Source organism: Bubalus bubalis, chromosome 1 (assembly GCF_019923935.1).
Source record: "Bubalus bubalis isolate 160015118507 breed Murrah chromosome 1, NDDB_SH_1, whole genome shotgun sequence".
NCBI classification, from domain to species: Eukaryota; Metazoa; Chordata; class Mammalia; order Artiodactyla; family Bovidae; genus Bubalus; species Bubalus bubalis.
Genome location: NC_059157.1, coordinates 60,566,352 through 60,582,530, shown reverse-complemented (window position 1 = coordinate 60,582,530; position 16,179 = coordinate 60,566,352). Strand labels below are relative to the sequence as shown.

Sequence of the window (16,179 nt, the reverse complement as noted above, 5' to 3'; positions counted from 1 at the left end):
GTTCTGTACATCAGTGTCTCTTTTGCTGTCTCGTACACAGGGTTATTGTTACCATCTTTCTAAATTCCATATATATGCGTTAGTCTACTGTATTGGTGTTTTTCTTTCTAGCTTACTTCACTCTGTATAATAGGCTCCAGTTTCATCCACCTCATTAGAACTGATTCAAATGTATTCTTTTTAATGGCTGAGTAGTACTCCATTGTGTATATGTACCACAGCTTTCTTATCCATTCATCTGCTGATGGACATCTACGTTGCTTCCATGTCCTGGCTATTATAAACAGTGCTGCGATGAACACTGGGGTACTCGTGTCTCTTTCCCTTCTGGTTTCCTCAGTGTGTATGCCCAGCAGTGGGATTGCTGGATCATAAGGCAGGTCTATTTCCAGTTTTTTTTTTTTTTTTTTTTTTTTTAATTTTATTTTATTTTTATTTTTTTTAAATTTTATTTTATTTTTAAACTTTACATAACTGTATTAGTTTTAAGGAATCTCCACACTGTTCTCCATAGTGGCTGTACTAGTTTGCTTTTAGTAAAGAGGAGTAGCATAGTGATAGAAATGGAGGAGGGGTATCATAAGAAAGTATTTGAGATAAGGATTCAAACACCATTTTAGAAAAACTGATTACAAATATTAAGAAAAATTATTTTAAAAATCTTACAAGATTGACAAATTGTTCTGAGTGATCTAAGTTAAGTGATACTGTACCCTCACTGCTGGGGAAAGAGCTGAGTCAGTGTCTCTGAACCACTGTATCTTAATTGCCATTTTCCCAGCAATCCAGGAAACCAAAGTTTCAGAAGTAAAGATGTTGGGGTAGAAACTCAAAACAGCTAAGTTGTGTGATAGGGAAACTAAAGAGCTTGTTGTCTGAGAAGAGAGTAGAACTGCAGAAATCTTTTTAATTCATCATAATAAGACAGAGAAGAAAGCGAGACTGAAAGTCCAAAGAAAAATAAAAGGAAGAGAAGAGCTCCCTGATGACAGTGTTCTGCAGAAAAGTAAAAGTAATATCATTCCACGATGAAGAGTTTGGCCTTGGAAAAATCAGAGGTTGGATGTCCATGAATCCAGAAGTGATAGGGTGCAACTTGAGTGAACAGACATCATGATTTCTATAAGCCCCTACCTAATCCTGACTCCTGAAGAAATACTGTTTTTTAATCTCATGATTCATAATCAAGTTGAAAATGTTTTTAAAAAATTTACTTACCCAAATTATCCTTTATAAGTACATTATATTCTTCAACTCTTTTCCTCCACATGAATATCTTGGGGCATGTGCTTTCAAGATTCTGCTTTATAGGGAGTATCTTCATTTTAGGATGCTGTTTTGTTGTTGGGCAGGGGAACATAATATTTGATGTATTGTTTTGAATTTGTTTCCAAATCTCTCTGTGTATGTATATCTATATATCTATCTATATATATATAGAGAGAGATACATATAGATATGTATATATAGATATACATACACATATATATCTGCTTATTGCCCTCTTCCTTATTAATCAAGTTGTTTATACTCTAACTTTATGTACTAGTTCCATCTTATTTAATTGTATTGTTTTATTTTATCAGAATTAAAGTCAGAGAAGCAACTCCTCTTATTATTCCTTTACCTGTTACAACATATAAATGATTACCAAGAAAGATTTTTTATGTTTTCTCCTTTATACTTTGATCAAACTATGACTTTAGACATATGCTTAAGTATTAAAATTTACATCAATGTTATTTAGACACTGAGAGCTGTTTTAAAGAAAGGGTAAGTGGAATGATATTTGTAAATACCCTGTGATATATATCCCCATTAACTTACCCGCACAACAGCAACTTTAATGCTGTTATTATTAACATTTTGCTTAAAATAAAACTGAAACTAAATGAGTTTTATTTGCCTAGAATCATACATCAGCTTCACAGACGGTCCCTATGTGACTCCTGGACTGCAACAGCAACTCTTTGCTACTATACACAGCAAAAATTTCTAAGCTGAATCTCAGTATTGTATCTTTTACCGTCCACTTGACTGAATATTGAAAGATGTCAGTGGATACAAAATAAAGTGATAGTAAGAATGTGGTTATCGGGGAAGGATAGCAAAACTATGATGACTAATATTTACTAAGTGCTTATTATTAATATATTTCAGGTTCTGGTGTACATGTTTTTCATTACTTAATGCAAGTAACATCCCTAGCGTGGACGTTATTCTAATCTCCATTTTGGGGAGAAAAATACTGACTGTGGAAAAGATTAACAGACATGTCCAAGGTTGCAGCTGACAAAAGGCTAGACTTTGGATTTATAGATTCTGATGATATATATCCAGGCTTTTCACCCAATCCTATGTTGGTACTTGTAGAGATGAAAAGGAAAAAGAAATATAAATAAAGTGTTTGTACAATTATCCTTTTTATTCATTTAGTGATAGGTGGCATTCTTTAGTTATTGAGATGGAACGATGGGAGCATTGTGAATGAAATTCAACATCCACAATCCCCATTTGAAACAGTGGGTTGTGTTTGATCATCTTTTAAAATATGATCTTTTGCTTGAATACACCCAGTGAGGTTAGATATTTCAGGATCTTGAAAGCCAGACAGAAAAGTCTAAGTTTGAGGTTGTAAAGAGGAGGAAGCTCCTGAATATCTCCTCAGGAAAGTAACGTGATCAGAGTGGTGCTTTAGAAATATTGATTTTGCATTTCCATGCCATATGGATTCAAACTTGGTGGGCTGTCCAATAGAAGAGGAAGCTGAGAGCCACTAATGGCATTTCAGGAAGAAGCATATGGGGCATGGGCTCTGGAGTTCACAGTGCAAGCAGGAATGAAAAGATTTTGTTATTCAGTTGCTAAGTGGTATCTGACTCTTTGAGACACCAAAGACTGTAGCACGCCAGGCTTCCCTGTCCTTCACCGTCTCACGGAATTTTCTCAAGAATTAAAATGCAAGAAAAATAAAAATAACTTTGTGACTAATGCTGATGTATATATCAGAGATAGGATCAAGAATGAATGTGATTATGAAACAATTGAGAAAGTGGAGAGAAGAATTAGAGGTGTTAGTTTAGATGTCAGGCACTATTTACTTGGCCAAAGTCTGTACCTCTGTATCATATTTTTAATTGATGAAAATTGTAATTTATCATATATTTCCTGAGGCCTTAGTATAGCCCATCACTTTTTTCAACAGTACATCCGTGTATATATGTATGTATATATGCTTGCATGTATAAATTATGTATAGCAAATATTTTTTCCCTTTCCTCAAGAAATTCATAATTTAGTAGTCATTGGGTGGTTGGACATATAAAATCAGATTTTATCTAAAAAAAGATTTTAGAGCTTCAAATTACAAACACACTTTTCTTTTTAGTCAGGTAAGAGAAAGAAGAGGCCAACAAAAAATAAATATAAATGAAAACCAAGCTAAGAGTCAAGAGGCCTGAGAATAGATAGAAAAAATACCCACTCACCTATACTTTTGTGATGGTACATTTATGCTAAGATTAAAGGTTCAGTTGGTGTACCATGTCAGAGTATACAGCTTAGCAAATGGTACATACTTCTGTACTAAGGGTAAGAACCCCAAACTGTGTACATACCATAGGGTCAAAGGTGGGAGCCCAGAAGTATCACTCCTCTCTCTCTGCATGCGTGCTCAGTCTCAGTTATGTCCAACTCTTTGCGACCTCTGGGCAGTATCCCACCAGGCTCCTCTGTCCATGGGATTGTCCAGGCAAGAATACTGAAGCAGATTACCATTTCCTACTCTACGGGATCTTCCTGACTCAGGGATCAAAACCTACATCTCCTGCATTGGCAGGCAGATTCTTTACCTCTGAACCACCTGGGAAGCTCTTCCAGCCTCCACTAGTACTTAAAAACTTTTCTTTTGAAATGTGCCCTTAAACTAAATGTTATTGCTGTGATGCCCAACTTAGTCCTAATTGATGTTACAGAGTCACTCAACACGGGGTCAGTCTTACCCGGAACAATCAATGTGTGTTTGTTTTCCCTCTTCTGCAAACTTTAGATCAAACCTACAGATGAAAAGAAACTTTGGCTATAACCTAGTGATTAAAGAAACTTTTCTTTACCATCTAAGCCACCAGGGAAGCCCTGTAAAATTATAATAATGTTTATATATGACAGCTTAAATAAATTATTAAGATAACTTAAAATGTCTATTTCCAGGTAATATTTTCATAGTTGTATGACTTTGGGATGCATCCATATTCTGCATATTTATTTCTGAACCTTAGAGTTTTAGTATAATGCACTTCATAGGACTGCCAAATAATTTGCAATCACTAATTAGACCTGAAATGTACACTGTTGCATTTCTTTACAATATTAATATCCAAAAGGCCATAAACCTGACCTCTTGGCTCTTGTCCAGTGTCATTTGTAAGACATTTTTATGTGATCTACAGTACTCTCTTTTAACTCTAGCAAATAAGGCACATTTGACTCTTGACAGCCATTAGAGATTTTTATATGAATGTTTGATTATACTGAGTCAAAAATTTACATTTACTGCATTATTTTCAATCAAGTGATTTTCTTTTTGTAAAGTTTATTCCTGAGATGGAACTATATACTTAATTTATATATTTATAAAATACCTATATATAATTTACCTAAATTGCATATATTTCTAATCTTTATGATTTTTTTCAAATGTGATATTGAAGAAAGACTGAGACTGAGAGACAGAAGGGACAGAGAGAAATTCTTTTAATGTTTAACACGTCTCTAATTGCTCATGTTTTCAGAGCAGAGGTTTCATTGATTTCATCAAGACTGTTTTCTCTCTTATACTCTCCTGTTGCTTGTTTGGCCTTTCAGATAATTCTTTACAAGGCTTTGTGTACTAGAAAATACAATGAAGTTTCACCCAAAGGTATCTGCTCAAGGGTATCTTCTTGAGTTTGAAGTAATATGAGTAAAGGATTATTACAAAGCACATAGAAAAAAGATTTTGTAACTGTTTCCTTTAATTGCAGGGATTAAAATGTAAATATCTCATCTAAAGGATTAAAACTTAAATATGTAACATTATTTTAATTAAATGATTCATAAGGAAAATTTTAAAAGATAGTTTAAAGTTTTATTTATTTCATGACAATTTCTCTAAACATTTGCCCAATTATTAATATAATTTTTATAAACAAAATAAATCTCACATTTTCACTAAAGATAATTATTTATGTTCATAATTCAATAAAATCTAGTTTTCTTATATTTTACTTGTAGCTGCCTTCTCTCTCTCTCGCTCACACACACACACACTCAGGAACTTGTTTTTCTTGAATGGAAATAAAATGCTTATATTGGATAGTAAAGACAGAAGTAAAATTATTCCCTTAATAAATGAAATTTGATATTGAATTTACTATTTTCTACAGTAATAAACATGAACTAGTGTATACTTTCCTGTAATTTGAAGATATCATTCAGTGGTTTGTGCAAGCTTTGTAATTCAAATATATTAAGTGATAGAGGCAGCAATTTTCATTTATTCCTAGTTCTCAGAGCACCGTAAATCTTAATAATGGCCATCCACATTACCTGGGTTATATTTCCTTTGTTTTTATCCCTTTGTAGATGTTCCATCAAGTCCCTATGGAGTGAAGATTATAGAGCTGTCACAGACCACAGCCAAGGTTTCTTTCAGCAAGCCGGACTCCCATGGAGGTGTGCCTATCAATCACTATCAAGTGGATGTCAAAGAAGTGGCATCAGAAACCTGGAAAATAGTACGCTCCCATGGAGTTCAAAGTGAGTCAGTGATTTCAAAGCATGTTGGTTAATCCAAGCTCATCTTCAATATACCTGTATGATTAGCTTTTTATTTTCCCTTCAATGTGCTATTTTTATTTTAATGAGATAGGATGGGGAGACATTCCCACTGTCCTGTTCTTCTTCAAAATTCATTAATAAAGAGTAGAAAATTTTCCATCTTTAGTCAAGTTTAAAGAGTTTTAGGAATTCTCTGGAGGTCCAGTGGTTGGGACTCAGCACTTTCACTGCCGTAGCCTGGAGTTCAGTCACTGGTTGGGGAAATAAGATCCCATGAGCTGCGTGGTGTGGCCAAAACTAAGATTTAAAAAATAAGAATTGAGCAAAATCACCAAAGTTTAATGCCAAGAGGAAGAAGTTTGTATTTAAACTTTGGGTGTTGGAAAAGAAATTGGTGACATGTTACACTTGAAAGCTGAATATTATCAGTTATCAAATTTCATTTATTAATAGTATTTCTTTCACAAGTAGGTATGAAAGTCATACTGTAAAATATAGATGCCTTGCATATATACTTATTAAGCCACCTATACAACTTGACCTCGCATGCTAACATTTACTTCAAAATTATGTTTGAAAAACTCAGATTTTTTACTGAGAGTCATGACATTTTGATTAATAGAATTAGCTAAATCTGAGAAGTTAAAACAGTTTACAACATTTCTTTCCACTTATGTAGAATTTCATCATATGAATGTGTGATATTTCTGCCATTATTAGGAGAAGAAACTAAATAGGAAACAATAGTAAATTAACAGATTGGGACTCTGTTAATTGGGATATACTGCTTCCCTGGTGGCTCAGATAGTAAAGAATCTGCCTGCAATGCAGGAGACCCAGGTTCCAATCCTCAGTGGGGAAGATGCCCTGAAGAATAGAATGGCAATCCACTCCAGTGTTCTTGCCTGGAGAATTCCATGGACAGATGAGCCTGGCGGGCTACAGTCCATGGGATCGCAGACTCAGACATGACTGAGCGACTTAGACACATAACGCACAACTGGGACATAGAATAACATCTTGTGGCCCAAAAAGATAGTATAAAATAGTAAAGAAAGTACTGTTGCATAGTTTCCCTCTGCTGGCTCTGCCTTGACCCTAACATGTATGGTGTAATATGTATGGTTTCTATAAAAGGCATGAACCTTCCTGTGACGGTGTCCTAGTAGACAATGGAGACAGAACAGATAAAATCACTCTAGACTCACTAGAGTTGAGTGGCACAGATATGAAGACAAGAAATGTCAAGTCTGGACATTATAGAAATTGCACTTAGCAGAATATTTACATTGCAAGACCCTCCACAAGCTGGGTAATCCCACTGGGATTACCAACCCTAGCAATCTAGAATATGTGTGTCTGGCATTTGTTCTTCCTTTAGCAAGGAGATGTACCATTTTCATAAAGATATGGTAAAGATATAAAATAGAGTAAAGATCAGAATACCAAATGCTTTATACTAATAGAAATATGAAATGTGGAGTGCATAATGATGGTTATGTTTGCTATAAAATTTACATCAATAATTTGACTTTTAGAATATATGAGATAGTTTAGATTTAAACTTTCTGCGTTAAGCACACATATTTCACTGAGTCACTATAGTTTACTTTAAAAGGGATACTTCAATCTTGCTCACATTTTCTTCACTGGACAAGTTTAGGTGCTTTTAACAATGCCTAGAATTAGTCTTATACCCTGGCCAAACCTACAATATCCTCTCACAATCACACCTGCTTTGGACGTGATTTCAAGCTAAAATTCTCTCTTCCCCAGAATGAGTGGCAAGAAAGGAACTGCATATTTCTTACATTATATTGCATTTATATTTTAATATAGCCACTAGTGACAGTCACTCAGTCGTGTCTACACCTGTGGCAAACCCTAACTATCTTCTGTCTGAGTTACTTCCAGGCATCTTAGCTGAAATGTCCATATTTACTATAATATCCTCTTTATCATATATCTATTTAAAATAAAATTTAAAAGGCTGATTTCATTTCATAGACCTCAAAATTTTGTTGAAGTTTGAATTGTCAGACATAATAAAATCTGTAATGTGTGTTCCTATGTATAGTTATGAATACGTATATACACAAACCTCAGAATTTGCGATCTTATTTAGCATTATTTTTTTAATTGTTTTCCATTGCAAAGTATTTCGGAGAAGGCAATGGCACCCCACTCCAGTACTCTTGCCTGGAAAATCCATGGACAGAGGAGCCTGGTAGGCTGCAGTCCAAGGGGTCGCTAAGTGTTGGGAATGACTGAGCGACTTCACTGAGAGACTTCACTTTCACTTTTCACTTTCATGCGTTGGAGAAGGAAATCGCAACCCACTCCAGTGTTCCTGCCTGGAGAATCCCAGGGACGAGGAAGCCTGGTGGGCTGCTGTCTCTGGGGTCGCACAGAGGCAGACACGACTGAAGCGACTTAGCAGCAGCAGCAAAGTATTTATCTACTTTGAAGATGTGTTAAGGGACTCGTATATTTTTGAATAATGAAAAAATGATATTACTATATATTTGTTTTATAATTTGTGCTAATCATTCATCTTAAACTTTGAGATTTTTATGAACATAATCATACTCATTGCCTTTGAGGCATTTCTTAGAAGATTGATTTAGGTTTATCTGTATAAAGGTAGGTGCATATGGTCATGAATATTTCAGCTACTGCATCTTTTTGCCCTCTGAGTGATTTTCTTCTTCTAATTTACATTAGTTTAGTGTCTTTTTAGTTACTTTTCCGTTTATCTACAATACATTATATACAATTCATGTATCTGATTCCAATTGCCAATATCATAGTGAAAGTGAAGTCGCTCAGTCATGTCCTACTCTTTGTGACCCCATGGACTGTAGCCTACAATGCTCCTCCATCCATGGGATTTTCCAGGCAAGAGTACTAGAGTGGGTTGCCATTTCCTTCTCCAGAGGATCTTCCCAACCCGGGAATCGAACCTGGGTCTCCCGCATTGTAGGCAGATGCTTTACCATCTGAGCCACCAGGGAAGTCACCTAGACATAAATATCAGCTCTTGCTTGATTGTAATGTCATTCAGTAGGAAATTTCCTGTTAGTGAATTGTGATTCTAAATGACTCATTAATTAATCTTCTGTGAATTTCAGTTGCTCACTCTGCACCTGGCTTAGAGGGCAATTGAAGACTGGACCTATTATTATATTCTTTGCCAGGGCTTAACTAAACCCTTACTGATCATCCCAATCATTGATGTGACACAAAACTAATTTTCAAAACATAGAGAATTATGAGCAAATCAGATATAAAAACCTGAACTATTCAAATATGGAATGTGAGTCATCCTAACATTTAATTATGAGTGAAAATCATGTATTATAGGTGGAGTAAGACTTTTTGACGGGGAGGGCTACATGACATACTCATTACCATATCATTTAACATTTTGTAAGTGTTATATTTACCTCATTGGGCACAAATGAAGAGAAAATAATAATCTTGCAAACTTGCTACTCAGTTTTCAGTCTTCAAACTGAAAATGAAAAATTAATATTTTAAAATATCAAGCTCTTTTTAACAGAGAAGAAAATAATTCTCTCAAATAGCATAATCTATTTCTATTGATTTGTGAAATGTTTAGAAACACATATAAAATCACAACTAGAATCACACAAGAATGCCTTCCAGTGTAAACCAAAATTATTATACACTTTGCTTTATTTAGGCCTGAAAATAAGGGAGATAAGTTTTATTTGAACATAAGAGCACTTTCTCAATAAAAATTCAATGAAACTTTTACTTTCTGAGTTCTTGCCTTTTTCACTAATCAAGGAATATAATAATTGACTATAATTTGAAATTAAATACCTGGTTGGATTTTTCAATCCTTTCATTGCATAGTTCCATTGAACTTTAAATGTGGTTTTGCAGGATGCAATTTCATTGTGTGTATTTTAATTTATTGATGGCAAATTTAACATTAAAGTATTTAGTTTGTAAACATTACAGTTAAGATCATGTGCATGCTTTATGTTACATATAATTTGAAGCTTTTTATGCAGGTTTTAGTGTTAGCGAAAAATCTGTTTTAATTAAAGTTTGAAAGAAAAAACATCAATTTATATGGTAGAAAAAGCCATTTTCTTCTTTGAAAAGTAGCATTTAATAAGCATATTTTTCAAAATTGTTTTGAAGTATTTGTTTGGATTTATAACATGTCTATGTCTGATAGATCAGCAAACTGTTTTGAATAGAAGCTTAAATTGAAGTAGATTGAAGATTAGTACCATTTACTATATATTTTTTTCACTGTAACATTTATATTTTTTAGTTTGTTATCAATTTTAAAATTTCTCAATCCTTCAAGATAGTCTGTTGTCAAAGTTGTTTCTGCTCCCTGATTTTCTCCTAGACTTATTTTGTTGTTGTTTTTATTTATTTCATTCTCTGTCATTCATACTGGAAACTTTTCTCAAATATCTGGTGATCCTTGTCTAGATGTGTATACTAAAAAGTGAGATAAAAAACTACTTGGTGTTGTTTGCAAAGACAGGGCTTCTCAGCCTTGTGATCAGTTTGTTCAACAGCTCCTGGATTCTTCACTGGTGATTGAGGAACATATTGTATATGTATAATGCTATGTCTGCAGCATACATAATATTGTAAGAGGCCATGATTCTATTAAATTGTCAATTAATTTTTAATGAAAATGTACAGATTAGGCCTCTTTCAATTTGAATGTAAAACTCAGAATAATCATTAGTGGAAACATTTTATTAATGTTACTAAATATAAAAATTTCTTCCATGGTCATTGTTGAGTATGAAATCTTTCTGCTTTTGTTAGTATTTTAAAAGAATGCCAGTGATTATTTAAAATATAGAATAAAAATAATGAGAATGAACATCATAATTCAACAAAATTAATCCCATACATGTATTTCTTCAAATGCATTTTGCCATATTTGATGTTATCTAACTTGTCACATTCCTAAATTTATGAGAAATTTTCTATGTTATGTTGTGGTACCATTAAAAATAAATAAATCATTAATATATTTTTGCTACTTAAAAACTTCCATATATATATATATATATATATATATTTTTTTTTTTTTTTTGGAAACACACCTCAGAACATATCCCTGAGTATAATGTGAGCATACTTTTAGGTCCTTTCTGTCTCTGCTTCTTTCAAACCATATACACAGTGGTTTATTTTAACTAAAAATGAATTTCATTTTTTCCCTCTTATCTTTGTGTTTTTTTTTCTTTTGTGTGTATGTTCTTAAAATTCATATTACTATATAGTTTTTTGTTTTATGATATATTAGCAGATACCTTTCATAATCATTGAGTAAAAGATTCATGTGATCCAGTGACATGAATCTATGATAGCCTGTTCATGTTTGAAGAGCTATAATATACCATTTCTTAACAAACTTCTTTGCCTACCATTTGTGATGAAATGGATCTAAAGGGGTTCTTTGGTTTGTTTGCTTGTTTTTGCTTAAATAATCTTCTAGTTTCTCAATAGCTAAAATATATTTTGACATTATTCCAAATTATACTTTACAGTTTTTATTCCAATGCTTCTTTGAATCTGCATTACTTGCAATTGCCTGAGCAAAACTGGATTTCCCTCCACATATACTATTCAATTTCGCAATTTTAGAAATTATTTAAAATGATCATTAGTGTTAGCTCTAAACTGTTGCAGATTTTTAAAACTTAATAAGCTCCAGTGTGCTTTAACGATTCTCTTCAAGAAATAATTTTTTTATGATTCTACTGTTTCCAACATAAATATACCTAAAGAAAAGTGGCTATCATTTTTAAATGGCTATATTTCAGTGGTGAAAGGCGTAAGAGAAGCTGACTGCAAAAACCATCTGTCTATGTTAAATGCAAGTGCCGTAAAGTCTTATGAATTGCAAAGAAAGAAAGAAAAAAGTAATTCACAGTAATTTCATATTTTAAGTGAAAGGAAATCTGTTCTAATTTGCATGTAGTGGAAAGACTTCTGTATGTTAAAATTCAAAACAAGAACATCTTGGACGGTTTCCATTGTGCCCATAAAAAGAACTCGAACTAAATTACAAATTTATATATAATTGCAATCTTAATGAATTTAAACTATGTAGAACAAAGTTTAGAGGGAACTAAGCTAAGAGGAAAATTGCGTGAAATAGCAGTGTTAAGTAAAATTCCTTGTCCGCTAGAAACTTCCTCACGTATGTCAGGATGAAGAGACAAATTCATACAAAATTCTGTATTCAGCATTGTCTCTACTGTAATGAGAGAGTTTTTATACAAATAAGTTTTTAAATTTTTTTCTGTAAAATTAATGAGCTTTTCTGTGTGGTTATAATTTTATGAATCACAGAAATAAAGATTATGAAGAAATGGAATTAATTTATGCAGGAAAGATGTTTATGGGGAGTGAGAAAAGAAACATGAGTATTTCATGAATATTTTATAGGAATTTAATCCACAGGCGGATGAAAGTATTCATAGATCTAGAAACTTAAAAAAAAATAGAACCAATTTCACTGCTCAAACATACAGTCTTCTGAATATGTTAGTATGCAGTGTAAATAAAGTCTTCACTGGAATATGGCTTACAAATTCTTATTAATTCAGTGAGCAATCCCTGTGCTCTAAGCATCAGGATTATTTGGATAGTGAACTTAAACAATTGGGGCCTTCAGAAGACATCTACATTTTGTTCCCCTAAACTTTTTGAAATCATGCCCCCAAATATTTCACTCTGTTAAAATTATTTTATTTTAATTATTAAAATATATTATAATGAACAGTATTTTTATATTATTGTTTATAAATATACTGATAGTTTGAAGAGTGTATAGACCTTTACTTTTATGAACTAAATGGCTCAAGATTCTTTTGTTGGAAAGGTTCTAATGCCTTCTTCGATAGTACCATCCTCCTAAGGAGGATGAACATCATGGACTATCATTAGAAGTGACTTCAGAGACTGACACTGCTCTGCTGCTCAGCAATTTAATATCATCTGTGGACCATGGAGATAATGTTCTTCTTTTGTCTTACTGTTGCTATCTTATGTCCTCCAGTTTTCTACATTAAGGTCTGATTAACATTTTGAACTAATAGTGTTCTGCTTTGATTTTTGTCAATGTCATTTAAAAAAATCATATTGCATATATCAGTGACATTAAAATAGGATGCTCACATTCCAAGATATGTAAAAGATCAGTCATTAGGGTGCATAAAAGTAATCTGAAAAATAATTCCGCTTCTCCAATCAAATGATATAAAACATAATTCAAATAATCATATTTAGTAAATGATCAATAATACTATGTATACATATATACATATACAAATATGTATAATGTGTTTGTGTGTGCTTCTTGTGTCTTTTCTTCTTAATCTCATAACATTCCCTCAAAAAAACACTTGGCACATCAAAACCGGTCCACTTCTTGTGCCAAACACACATTCTACTTTCTTTGGTCATGCTTGAATTTCACTCTTTTTTGTCCATCCTTCACATCCCAATATAAACTTGAACTTATTTGTAAAAATTTATTTCATTATCTTTTAGTAGAAATATTTTATATTCTTTTGCATATCTTTAATAAGTATAGCTTATACCAGTCTCTGCCTGCCAGCTAATGACCTAATAATATAAATATTAAGACATGAGTCATCTTTCCATCTTGACCACACATTTGAGAACTTGATGCTGGAAGGGATTAGGGGCAGGAGAAGGGGACGACAAAGGATGAGATGGCTGGATGGCATCACTGACTCGATGGACGTGAGTCTGAGTGAACTCCGGGAGTTGGTGATGGACAGGGAGGCCTGGCGTGCTGCGATTCATGGGGCCGCAGAGAGTAGGACACGACTGAGCGGCTGAACTGAACTGAACTGATACCATAATGTGTGAACCTATCAATATTCCATATCACCTAAGATGAATTAATGCATCATGTAATTACTGTTTGTTTATAATAAAATAAAATTATGTTATTAACTATTTCCAAACATCTGCCAATGTGGCTCAGATGGTAAACAGCCTGCCTGCAATGTGGAAGACCCAGGTTCGATCCTTGGGTTGGGAAGATTCCCTGGAGAAGGAAATGGCAACCCAGTCCAGTATTCTTGTCTGGAGAATTCCATGGACAAAGGGGCTTGGTGGGCTATTGCCCATGGGGTCACAAAAAGTTGGACACAACTGAGCGACTAACACTTTCACTTTTCATGAAAATGAATTATAATATATAAAAACACTTAAGCAAGTTAGCTGTTTCATCTTGCTTTGCAGTTTCTAATGACTACACAGGCTCTTCTGGCAACTAATGCTATGTACTTATCCATCCTTTAAAACCTAATTCTATTTATATTTATAAATTGTCATGCCATCTACTAAGATTTTTAAAATATATATTATAGGATTTTAAAATATTAGACATATTCAAAATATAGACATAGTAGACTATTGACTGGAGAAAGCGATGGCACCCCACTCCAGTACTCTTGCCTGGAAAATCCCATGGATGGAGGAGCCCGGTAGGCTGCAGTCCAAGGGGTCGCTCAGAGTCGGACAGGACTGAGCGACTTCACTTTCACTTTTCACCTTCATGCATTGGAGAAGGAAATGGCAACCCACTCCAGTGTTCTTGCCTGGAGAATCCCAGGGACGGAGAAGCCTGGTGGGCTGCCGTCTGTGGGGTTGCACAGAGTCGGACACAACTGAAGCAACTTAGCAGCAGCAGCAGCAGACTATTGAGAAAATTGAGGTAGTTGTTTACTTTCCTCTAAAAAGTGGGCTAGAAGTGAAGTCAAGTGAAAGTCGCTTGGTCATGTCCGATTCTTTGTGACCTCATGGACTATACAATCCATGGAATTCTCCAGGCCAGAATACTGAAGTGGGTAGTCTTTCCCTTCTTCAGGGAATCTGTCCAACCCAGGGATCAAACCCAAGTCTCCTGAATTGCAGGCGGATTTTTTACCAACTGAACTATCAGGGAAGCCTTAAAAAGTGGTCTTAATTATTCCTAATTATCCTCCCATATATGAAGATGCCTTCATATCATATATAAAGATGCCTCTTCATACAAAAAGGCATCATTAAACCAATGAATGACATGTCCTGCTGCTACTGGCTCACTTATCATTAGAGAAGCAAGGAAATCTCCTTAGTGATAGATCATGCCTGTGCATAATCTGGTGATTTTGCCATGTCAATGGACAGAATATTTTTCACATGGCAGAAAAATGAATGTACTTCACAAAGCTTCTTCCATTTGGAATGTTTTGCCAAAGATCTTGATTTCCACAACTGATCCCTGTTTGACACAGGAACACATGAAAAGAACTTTTTATTTTATTTTTTAATATAAATGTATTTATTTTAATTGGAGGCTAATTACTTTACAATATTGTATTGGTTTTGCCATACATCAACATGAATCCACCATGGGTGTACACGTGTTCCCCATCCTGAACCCCCCTGCCACCCCCTCGCCGTACCATCTCTCTGGGTCATTCCAGTGTACCAGCCCCAAGCATTCTGTATCCTGCATTGAACCTGGACTAGCGATTCGTTTCTTATATGATATTATACATGTTTCAATGCCATTCTCCCAAATCATTCCACACACTCCCTCTCCCACAGAGTCCAAAAGACTGTTTATACATCTGTGTCTCTTTTGCTGTCTCTCATACAGGGTTATCGTTACCATCTTTCTAAACTCCATATATATGCGTTAGTATACTGTATTGGTGTTTTTCTTTCTGGCTTACTTAACTCTGTATAATCAGCTCCAGTTTCATCCACCTCATTAGAACTGATTCAAATGTATTCTTTTTAATGGCTGAGTAATACTCCATTGTGTATATGTACCACAGCTTTCTTATCCATTCATCTGCTGATGGACATCTAGGTTGCTTCTATGTCCTAGCTATTATAAACAGTGCTGCGATGAACATTGGGGTACACGTGTCTCTTTCAATTCTGGTTTCCTTGGTGTGTATGCCCAGCTGTGGGATTGCTGGGTCATAAGGCAGTTCTATTTCCAGTTTTTTAAGGAATCTCCACACTGTTCTCCATAGTGGCTGTACTAGTTTGCATTCACACCAATAGCGTAAGAGGGTTCCCTTTTCTCCACACCTTCTCCAGCATTTATTGCTTGTAGACTTTTGGATAGCAGCCATTCTGACTAGTGTGAAATGGTACCTAATTGTGGTTTTTATTTTCATGTGTTTGTTAGCCATCTGTATGTCTTCTTTGGAGAAATGTCTGTTTCGTTCTTTGGCCCATTTTTTGATTGGGTCGTTTATTTTTCTGGAATTGAGCTGCAGGAGTTGCTTGTATATTTTTTGATTAATTCTT

At 34.3% G+C, this 16,179-nt stretch overlaps 1 protein-coding gene across 2 annotated transcripts in view; it reads left to right on the top strand.

Moving 5' to 3' along the window:
• Window positions 1–16,179, top strand: part of NCAM2 (neural cell adhesion molecule 2) — a 575,454-nt gene that overhangs the window by 476,972 nt on the left and 82,303 nt on the right. For both annotated transcript variants that reach the window (XM_025282108.3, XM_025282115.2), the window contains exon 12: window positions 5,623–5,796. In XM_025282108.3, the coding sequence (XP_025137893.1) occupies window positions 5,623–5,796 (174 nt within the window). The remainder of the gene's footprint in view (window positions 1–5,622; window positions 5,797–16,179) is intronic.